The 11,409-nt window shown below is 37.4% G+C and overlaps 1 protein-coding gene across 1 annotated transcript; it reads right to left on the bottom strand.

Annotated features, from left to right (window-relative positions):
- Window positions 1-9,083: 9,083 nt before the first annotated feature.
- On the bottom strand, window positions 9,084-10,390 carry LOC142173598 (uncharacterized). The gene is made up of 2 exons (XM_075239220.1): window positions 9,719-10,390; window positions 9,084-9,674 (listed from the first exon to the last, which is right to left on the bottom strand). The coding sequence occupies exons 1-2, from the start codon at window positions 10,388-10,390 to the stop codon at window positions 9,084-9,086; spliced, it is 1,263 nt and encodes a 420-aa protein (XP_075095321.1).
- Window positions 10,391-11,409: the final 1,019 nt, after the last annotated feature.

Genomic DNA, 11,409 nt, shown 5'->3' with positions numbered 1-11,409 from the left:
TATTAGTATTTGATACTCTCTTAATAATATCCCTTAATTTGCAAATGGATGAATAAGTATCCTAGTTTAGTTTACCATTATTTTTATTTATAGTATCTTTTTTAATTTCGAATTCTTCGGTAATTTTGGAGTTGTCGCTGAAAATTATGACATGTTTTTATTTATATTCTCTTTTTAATTATTTTCAGTTTTTGTTAATATTCGATCTGTCGCAGAAGATTAGGACATGTTTCAATATTCCTAGTTCAGTTTACCATTGCGTTTATTTATATTCTTTTTTTTGTTATTTTTCTATTTTTTGTAATATTCGAGTTGTCGCGTAAGATTATGACATGTTTCAATATTTACATCAAACTGGCAGTTATTTTTTACATATAGTTTAATCATGTAAACATAGTTAATATATATATATATATATATATATATATATATATATAGTTTAATCATGTAAACATAGTAATATATATATATAAATTACCTCAATTTATTACTTAACCATATAAATGGATGCAATTTGGTACAAGCACCAATATATGAATATATAATCAAGTTTTTTCCTCTTACAAATAGCATAATTAGAAATATAGTTTCTGGGGAGCAAGTACTATAAATTTCTTTTCTTTATCTTTTTTGATAATGGAGAAATTCCCGTAAACCTATGAAGACCTTCAGAACTCGGTGGGTAAATTTCTTTCCTTCCTTTTCCCATTCTACTAAATGTACACTTAAAGAAACGGTATATCCATACAATCCAAAAATTGGAATAGGTCGAATACCACTATTATCAAATAAAATTAAGATGATTCGAAATTGTCACGGCCCAAAACCTCACCTGTCGTGATGGCGCCTATCTCAAAACTAGGCAAGTCGACAACCTCAATAAAACACAATATCTTTTAAGTTTGAAAACATAATACCTGAATTCAATAGAAAGCCTCACAATTACAGATACAAAACACTCTCAAAAAACCCGGTGTCATTGAGTACATGAGCATCTAAATGAATACAAAGTCTGAATGATAAAAACATTGTCCGAAAGTATAGAACAGTACAATAACTGAAAGAAAGAGAGTCAAGGTTAGCGGACGCCAGGTAGCTACCTTGATAGTCTCCAATTGATAGCACTCTGAAATCTAGCAGTCACCGTGTCCGAAAGCACCTGGATCTCCACACGAGGTGCAGAGTGTAGTATAAGTACAACCAACTCAATGAGTAACAAGACTAACCTCTGGGCTGAAAGTAGTGACAAGCTTCGCAGGTACAGTCCAGTATATAAATAACGGTACAGAAATGTAGGCATGCTTTCAAGTTTAACAGTTAAACTCAGTACAAGTAAGATAGATCAATACTGCATGATATGAGGAATATGACATCTCAATGGAAAACCTGGGCTGAAAGTAGTGACAAGCTTCGCAGGTACAGTCCAGTATATAAATAACGGTACAGAAATGTAGGCATGCTTTCAAGTTTAACAGTTAAACTCAGTACAAGTAAGATAGATCAATACTGCATGATATGAGGAATATGACATCTCAATGGAAAACCTCGATCAATATTGCATGATATGAGGAATATGACATCTCAATGGAAAACCTCGTGTACTCCTGTATCGCTCAGTATGGCCAAACGAGCCCAGGGATATTCCATCTCGTGTATATATATATACATCGACTGACAGTCAGTCACTCAGTACCGTATGAGGCCAATCCAGCCCTGGGGCAATTTATCCCCAAATATAAATAATCCGGACAAGATCCATGTCCAGGAAAATTCATCACAAATATAAATAAGCAAGGCAAGTCCATGCCCTAGGAAGTCCATCCCGAATATATAATCATATATACTCACTGTGGGGGGTGCAGACTCCGGAGGGGCTCCTTCAGCCCAAGCGTGATATAAAGCCGGTATGGCATACTGCAGGCGGGCAACCCCGATCCATATAATGATAAAGCCTATAAGACCTGCTGCAGGCGGGCAGTCCCGTTCCATATAATAATAATATATATAAAGCCGATATGGCCTATTGTAGGCGGAAAGTCCTGATCCCATAAATATCCTCACAATGGATGAACATAATTGGGTATGAAATATATATTTTTAAAACAATCAAAATTCAACAGCAACACGATCCTGTGGGTCCCAAAATATCGGCACGTACCCTAATCATGAATTTTAATACGAGTCTCAGCTCAATTTCCTAACACGTGAAGAATATACGAATAGTAACATGATTCCTTAATTTTCACAACTCCACAAAATTTTATTCAAGTCACGATTTCTATGGTGCACGCCCACACACTCGTCACCTAGCATGTGCGTTACCTCCAACAATTGATATAATACAAAATTCAAGGATTCATACCCTCAGAACCAAGTTTAAAAATATTACTTACCTCAAACCGTATAATTATTTACTCTGCTATACTCTCGCAAATCTTTCTCCGAACGCCATGCATCTAGTCACAATTAATTCGATTCAGTCAATACAAATCATTGGAATTAATTCCAAATGAAAATACTAATTTTCCAACAAAATCCGAAATTTAACTCAAAAATCGCCTGTGGGGCGCACGTCTCGGAACCCGGCAAAAGTTACAAAATATCAATGCCCATTTAACTACGAGTCCAACCATATAAATTTTACCAAATTCCGACATCAACTCAGCCCTCAAATATTCAAATTAAAGCAAGAGGGTTTTCTAAAGTTTCCAACTTAAATCACCAATTAAATGTTAAAAATAACCATGGATTCAGGTAATTTGACCAATATTGAGTTAAAAGTACTTATCCCGTTATTTTCCTTGAAAATCTCCCGAAAATCACCTCTTCAGAACTTAAACTCACTACGCAGCGACTCCTTCTTCGCGAATGCGGCCACTGCCTCGCGTTCGCGAAGCACAAATTTCGTTCCGCCCAAATTCCTCCTTCACGAACACAGCATCTACCTCGCGTTCACGAAGCAAAAAGTGCTTCTGCCTCAAATGCCTTCTACGCGAATGCGTTCAACCAACCGCAAACGCGATGCTTCACTGGCCCCCTCACTTCGCGAACGCGACCGCCCTTACGCGAATGCGTAGACCAATTGCATGGGGTCCCCAGCTGCCTCCTCTCTTCTTCGCGAACGCATCACCAAATACACCAACAAGTCCTAAAATATCATACGGACTTAGTCAAAACCTCAAATCACATCAAACAATGCTAAAATCACGAATCATACCCCAATTCAAGCCTAATGAAACTAAGAATTTTTAATTTCTATATTCAACGCCGAAACCTATCAAATCAAGTCCGATTGACCTCATATTTTGCACACAAATCATAAATAACATAACGGATCTATTTCAATTTCCAGAATCAGATTTCGACCCCGATATCAAAAAGTCAACTCCCCGGTCAATCTTCCAAACTTAAATTTCTATTTTAGCCATTTCAAACCTAATTTAACTACAGACTTTCAAATCTCCTAAGTCCAAAATCACCATACGGAGCTATTGGAATCATCAAAATTCTATTCCGTGGTCGTTTACATATAAGTCAACATCTGGTTAACCTTTTCAACTTAAGTTTTTATTTTGGAGATTAGGTGTCTCAATTCATTTCAAAACCTCACCGGACCCGAACCAATTATCCCGGCAAGTCACATAATCACTGTAAAGTATAAATTGAGCATTAAATAGGGGAAACGGGATTGTAATACTCAAAACGACCGACCGGGTCGTTACAAAAATATAAATATAACTTAAAATTTTGTTTTTTAAACCTGCGAATAGTATAGAAATAACAAATATATTTTGATATATTTTGTTTTTACCAAAAGCAAGTGTTTGGTGTGGGTGACTGCAATTAAAAAAATAACTTTCTTATCTATTGGCAAGTACTACTTTAAAAAAACTTTAACAACCTTTGAAATTATACTATTTGTTGTTTCTTGATATATCCATATCACAATAATAAGTCCTATAAACTACTTCGTTGTCAGTCAGGTTACTGGGGACTTAAAGAATATGAGTTTGGATCTAAATTATTTTTAACTAATGCCGGAATACTTTTTTGGGTAAGAAGAATTAACCTAAATAGCCGTTCACCCACAATCACTTAAATTAAAATAGCCGGCATAAGTATATTATATGTATAATCCATGTATAATATGTGTCGAATCATATATAATCAATATATAATTTATGTATACCAACTAGAAAAAATAAACAGTAAATCTGATAACTATTTGTGTAAAGATACTAATTAATATGGCAAATGACCACTTGCCGAAAAAAATGGAAAGAACATATAGGTTATGCTTATCTGATTATTTTATTAGTTTCTTTGAATTATTTATCTCCATTTTCGTCATATGCTTATTAGAATTGTTGAAAGTTATATGTAATCTTAATAAGATGGCAATGTGTTTAACCAAAAATAGATTTTCCTGTCAAAGTCAATATCTAGAAGAAAACGGGTTACTGATAACCAAGTTTTACTTCACTTTCTTAATAATCTTAAGAGAAATAAAAGAAACTATGGAAATAATTAACAAATAAAAGTGTAGAACGGATTGACAAACACTTCCCAAAATCAAGGCCGAAAATTTAGAGAGTAAGACAAGAATTATAGTATGAATTTCAATAATAATATCACCCGTCTTTACAAATGGAATTCTCATCCTTATATAAGAGCATACAATCGTAATGGCTATCATACTTAATTTGGACTAATTAAGGGCATTAACTGTATTAATTTTCATTATCGTAGATAATTATAACTGTCATATTTATGGCTAAAGATTCTTTATAATCGCTCCCGATTTCCCTTCCTTATTTATCTCTGGTACATGTATCTTCCCTTCTTTGCAGTCTTCAATCATTCAGTTCCTATTTTTCCTTTGACAACTGCCAGGCTCGGTTCTTTTCTCTTATGTTATTCCGTGGGTGTTTCTCTCGTGTCTTCCGTGCATCCTAAATTCAGTTAATTGAGAATGCCACTTGTCACTATATCGACGCTTCACATGTCATGCCTTATCAGCTTAATGTCGTTCCACGTATCGTGACTTTTTCCACCATAGCTCCCCCACTTTCTGAATATTCTCAATTGAATATTCGGGAAGTGGTAAGTTTTTATGGCGGGAATTCCTTCATGCCGCTTCTCGAGCATCATCATGCCTTTCTCATAATCGATGTGTCACTTGTCACGTCTATTTAATGCACATGCCACATGGCCTCATACGATTGGTTCTATAATTTCTCAGCGCATTTTAGGTTTCTTTCCCTACGGTTGTGCCAGTCACGAAGTGACGGTTCCATTAAGACGCTTCATAATGACCAGTTTTAACGACGGTCGTATCTTCTTATAAATACTTCGTTCTTTTTTATTTTTTTTTGAAGTTTTCCTTCTTCAGCATTCATTACATTACTCTTTCTTTATATTTCTGCATTCTTTCCTCTGTATTTTCTTGGATAATCATGTCTTCGACAATGCCAAATTCTCGCAAAGTTGTGATTGTTGATGAACTGCCTCCTTCTAATGCCCCTACTAGAAGTAGGAGAGGTGGTAGACTTTGTAGCCTTGGTTCACTATCTAACTGTGTTTCCTCTTCTCAAAGTAGTTCTGCTAGGCCATCTTCTTCTAAACCTAGGGCTCCTTTAACCCCCCCATATCTTCTTTTTGGAATAAGAATTTAAATGAACCTGTGCGTGAACCTACAGTTGCAGAAATTGTTCCCCAAGAATTATCTTTTGTAATTGACCGTGAAACCATGAGAAATCAAGTTTCTTCTATAGCTTCCCTCAACCCTGCTGAACTTTATCCAAGTTTAATCACTACCGGTCTTCTTTCCTTGGTTCGACGAGAGCGCCATTGGAAATCGAATTTCCAAGTTTTAGTCCCCGGTGCCAATCAGAGAATCACCTCTTATCATGTTAGTTACTCTTTTGTTTGTACCTACCCTTTGAATTTGGGGTTTAAGCCTCCTATTGATTCAGTAATCATTGAGTTTTGTCATTACTTTAATGTGTGTCTTGGTCAGATTGGCCCCATTGTATGGAGGACCGTTGCTTGCCTACGTTATTTGTCGGATCTGGTTTTCGTCCCTTTTACCTTTCGGCACTTGCTTCACCTTCACTCCCCCAAGCTATTTCGTGAAGGGGTCTTTTCTCTCATGGCTAGAAGTAAGAGGGTGCTGGTTAGCCCTAAAGATGATCGAGACCATGGCTGGTATGCCCGTTTCGTTGCTGCTCCCACTAGTGGATTAGTGGGTGAAGAGAAAATGCCTTTCCCAGAAAAATGAAATTTTGCACCTAAGTTTTCTTCTTCTTTTTTCTTTTTCTATATACCATGCATAATTTCTTGTAATCACGTACCCGTTTTGCATCAACCATGAAAGTTTTTGATGAGATTCTTGACTTCCGTGCTTGGGTAGAAAAAATGTTAACTGCTACCCCTATGGACAAAAGATCTTGGAAATTCCTTTCTCAAAAAATTGGTTGGAAAGTGAAGACACATGATACGTTTTACCTTCATAGTTCTTCTTTTTCTTATATTTGTTTATACAAGAATTTATCATCCTTCCCTTTTCCTTTTTGTTAGGATTTTCTATTCGTGGTATTAGCCTTGCATCTGTTCAATCAACCAGACTTTTCGTGAGTCTTGCTCATGAACGGATTCTGAGTGCTTCTTCCTACAAAAGGAAAACCGACGAAGCCCGTGGCTCTAACGATGAACAAGAAGCAGATGAAGGATCTTTGGTAAGAAAGCCACGCGTCAGGAGATGCGTGGTTTCTGATGATGAGGCACACCCCTCTCATGACCTTCCCTCCAGTGCAATTCCTTTCAGACTCATAGATGAGCCAGAGAACGTTCCTTTAGTGATTTCTGATGAAGATATTGTTGAACCCCCACCAAGTTTCGTTGATAGATTTTTTTTCTCAAGGCTTCGAGGGTGAAGAAGCTTTCGGGCCTGTCTCTAAAGAATTGCCTCTTGCTTCCCTTCTAGCTTCATCTACCATCAACACCTCAATGCCTTTGCCTGATGTTACTCCAGTTGTTACTCATGTGGCTGTTTCTCACACATAGGCCAAACCTTCTAGTAGCAGGAGGTAGATAAAAAGAATCGCATTGAGGTCCTTGAAGATGGGAACTTACTGAGGAAATCTGGTCAAGCTGACGTGTGGTTGAAGCCACTAATTGGCCCCGTGGAGAAGAAGAAATTAGAAAACCACAGCTCACTGACTTTAATGAATGGCATCGTTCATTCTTCTTTAAAGATACAAGCTTATATTTATGTTCCTCTTTCTTCCTCGATCATAACTCTTATTCCTATACTTTTTTGCAGATTAATTTGATTGGTACCGAGCTTATGAAAAGAGTTTCTCAAGTGGACCAGCAAGTTAAGGAATTGCGCACCGAGCTTGACAATTGGAAGGAACAATTCGAAGGTCTTCAACTGGAAAAGGAAGTTCTTGAAGAAGAGAAGAACGCTTTAGAACGTCAATTGAGGATGGTTTCTGCCGAGCTAGCGATTGAAAAAACCTCTTCCAGTCAGTTTGGGAAGGACAGGGATATACTGGAATCCTCTTTTGCTGAACAACTTTCCAAGGCAACTGAAAAGATAAGGAGTTTGAAAGAACTCCTTAATCAAAAAGAGGTTTACGCGGGAGAATTGGTTTAGACGCTTACCCAAGCTCAGGAGGATCTCCGCACCTCTGCAGATAAAATTCAATTCTTAGAAAGTTCTTTCGCTCCTTTGAAGATAGCCTTTGATGCCTCGGAAGCAAAAAAAAAAGAAGAGTTGAGAGCTGAGGTTGATCAGTAGGAGAAGGATTATGAGGCTCTCGAGGATAAGCTATCGTTGGATGTGAGCTGGGCCTTTTTGAACACTCGCCTCGAGACTCTAATTGAAGCCAACCAGGAGGATTTTGACCTTAATGCTGAGATTGCTAAGGCTAAAGAAGCAATTGATAAAACTCAGCAATGTCAAAGCATTTTCTCACCCGAAGATGAAGGTTCCAAGGCTGATGGGGATGGACTTGTTCCTAGTAGAGGCGATGTTCAAGCCTCTTCTGCTCAAGTTAATCCTTCTTCTCCCGTTGATGATGCTCCTTAGTTTTCTCCTTTCCCCTATTTATTGTTATCTTTTATTTGAGACTTCCGTATGTTGTTTTTTCCCTTATCTTAGTTTTCGAATTTTAATGACAGATTAGCACCTTTTTGTTTTTATAAACGTTTCGGTTGATTTTTCCACATATTATGCTCTTTGACTTTTTTATGTTTGAGCTTTTTCTTGCATTTAATAATGCCTTAACAATCCGTGGCTTTGATAAACACGGAGTTTTATAAAAGAGGGCCCTTTTATGGTAACGACACTGATAAATATGACGTCTCATCTTCATATTGGTGCAAATATATGAAACATGAAGTAGACATGAAAAAAGAAATAATTTGAGGAAGTTTTATAGTTTGAAATTTCAAATAAATTTCATACATTATTTTCATGATCGCTCGTACAACACTTTCATAACTGCTTTTATTGTAGAAGATTTAAAAATATAAAATCGGGTCAATTATCCCGTGAGTAAATACAAAATCGGTTCTATTATCCCGTGATTAAACTTTTGCCTTAACCTAAAACTCACAGGAACATGTAATATCTTGCATCCTCTTTGCGAGTTCACACTCCTTTGAAAAATTCCAGAGATTTGTTTCTTCAAGGTTTTTGATTCAGGCTAAACTGAAGTATGTCTTTTCGTCACTTTTGCTTTCTTCTACATACATAGACCCCCCAGTGTCGGAGCCTTGAAGTATAAAATCTCGAATACTAGATTACTCTTTTGTTTTGGTCCATTCCCTGAAAAGGAAAATACGAACGGGACTTGGAGACATTTAGTTAGATGATGACTGCATAACCCTTTTTACCATCAGAAAGGTTGTAACCTAGTCCGGAAATAATTCAGTATTCTGCGTGCCTTTCGAGTCTAATATCATCATTTGGTATGGGCTAGCTTTTTTCCTATCATCTAAAATGGTTAGTAAAATTTAAAAGAACAAAAGAAAATTGAACTTGCGTGATACCTGACCATGGGTACTTTCCTCGTCTAGAAGTTGTACTTCTTCAAGTGAACTGCGTTCCAGTTTGACGGTAGTACCTTGCCATCCATGGTTTCCAACTCGTATGCTCCCTTTCCAGCAATACCTCGAACCCTATAAGGGCCTTCCCAATTAGGACTCCACTTTCCTGCGTTGGCCACTTTTGTCGATCGGAATACCTTTTTGAGGACGAAGTCCCCAATCTTGAAGTATCTCAAATTAGCTTTCCTGTTGTAATATCGTTCAATCATTTGTTTTTGAGCTGCCATTCGAATTAATGATGCTTCTCTCCTTTCTTCTAATAGATCCAAATCTACTCGCATCTCCTTCTTATTTGCTTCCTCAGTAAGATGTGTGTATCTCGTACTTGGTTCACCTATCACTATCGGAATTAAAGCTTCTGCACCATAAACAAGCAAAAATGGAGTCTCACCCGTACTTGTTTTTGTTGTTGTTCGATAGGCCCACAAAACCCCCGGTAACACTTCTGGCCATTTGCCTTTTGATTCTTCTAATCTCTTCTTCAAGTTATTAATGATAACTTTGTTTGTTGACTCAGCTTGTCCATTAGCTGCAGGGTGGTAAGGGGCGGACGTAATCTGTTTGATCTGCTAACTTTGAAAGAATTATGTGATTTTAGTACCTTTCCCTTAGCTTGAGGTAACGGTCCTACAATATCCATGCCCCACTTCATGAAAGGCCATGGTGAAATAACTGAATGTAACAGTTCTGTTGGGCGGTGCATGTTATTGGCATATCGTTGACATTTATCGCACTTGGCTACAAAGCTTTCTGCTTCTTCTTCCATGTTTGGCCAATAATACCCTACTCTTATTAATGTTTTTACCAATGATCTTCCCTCGGCGTGATTGCCACAGTGCCCCTCATGTACTTCCCTCATCATATACTCTGTTTGCGATGGGCCGAGGCACCATGCTAAAGGTCCGCCAAACATCATTCGATATAAACTTCCACGAATTAAGAAATACCAGGCGACTTTTTGGCGAAGCAATTGTGACTTCTTGTCCTCGGGCAAGATTCCATACTGCAAAAAGTTTACAAATTCGTTCCTCCAATCCCAAGCTAAATTATTAAAATTTACCTCGCTTTTGTCTTGGTCAAGTGCCGAATGAAACAAATGTATTACGATAGCATTTTCTGCATTTATTACATTCGTGACAGGCGCGAGATTTGCCAATGCATCTAGTTCTGCATTTTCTTCCCTGGGTATCTGCACGGCCTTCCACGACTGAAATTGTCTAAGTAATTCCCGTACCTTTTCCAGGTATTGTTTCATTCGCGCTTCTCTAGCCATATAATTCCCCTGCATTTGGTTAACCACCAACTGCGAATCACTTTTGATCACAATCTACTTTATACCAAGTTCTCTTGCCAGTTCCAAACCTGCAATCACAGCTTCGTACTCTGCCTCATTGTTAGTGATTGGATAACACTTTATTGCTTGTCTTATGACTTCTCCTGAAGGTGGAGTTAGTACAATTCCTAAACCCGCTCCTTTAATGTTTGAATAACCATTGGTAAATAAAGTCCAAATCCCTGGATTAGATTTGGTGAATACCGGTAGTTCCTTTTCTGCTTCAGGAACTAAATTCATGCTGAAATCTGCTAAAAACTGCGATTTTATCGCAGTTTTGGGCTGATATATGACATCATACTCACTGAGTTCTATTGACCATTTATCTAACCTACCTTATAACTCATATTTATGCAATATATTCCTCAGGGGAAAAGCAGTTATTACAGAAATAGGATGACATTGGAAATAAGGTCATAACTTCCTGGATGCCATGATTAATGCTAAAGCAAGCTTTTTCAAGTAGGGATACCGTGTATCAGCATCTAACAAAGATTTACTAACATAATAAATTGGGGATTGCTTACTATTATCCTCTCATACCAATACCGCACTTACCGCTACTTCTGACACAGCCAGATAAATGAGAAGCCTTTCATCATCTTTTTGTTTGGCTAGCAAAAGCGGATTTGACAGATACAATTTTAGGTCCTTGAGGGTTTGTTGGCATTCGTCGGTCCATTCAAACTGATTATGCTTTTTCAATACTAAAAAGAATTTAAAACTCTTTTCTGATGACTTTGATATAAACCTCCCTAGGGCTGCTATTCTTCCTGATAATATCTGCACTTCTTTTTTGCTCTTGAGTATCTCTGGTATTTCTTTGATAGCTTTGATCTGCACATGATTCACTTCAATATCTCTGTTAGAAACGAGAAAGCCTAAAATCTTACCTGAAGCCACGCCAAAAGCGCATTTTTCTGGATTTAGCTTCATATTGTGTTTGCGGAGAATCTCGA

This window comes from Nicotiana tabacum, chromosome 19 (genome assembly GCF_000715075.1).
Source record: "Nicotiana tabacum cultivar K326 chromosome 19, ASM71507v2, whole genome shotgun sequence".
Taxonomy (NCBI): domain Eukaryota; kingdom Viridiplantae; phylum Streptophyta; class Magnoliopsida; order Solanales; family Solanaceae; genus Nicotiana; species Nicotiana tabacum.
Note: the sequence above shows the minus strand (reverse complement) of the source record. Positions and strands in the feature narration are given on the sequence as shown.

Bases quoted from the DNA above. Each gene is read 5' to 3' on its own strand.
- LOC142173598 (XM_075239220.1), bottom strand. From the start codon at position 10,390: ATGGCTAGAGAAGCGCGAATGAAACAATACCTGGAAAAGGTACGGGAA. The intron at 9,675-9,718 runs GTACTAAAATCA...CAGATCAAACAG, and splicing joins TACCTCAAGCTAAGGGAAAG to ATTACGTCCGCCCCTTACCA.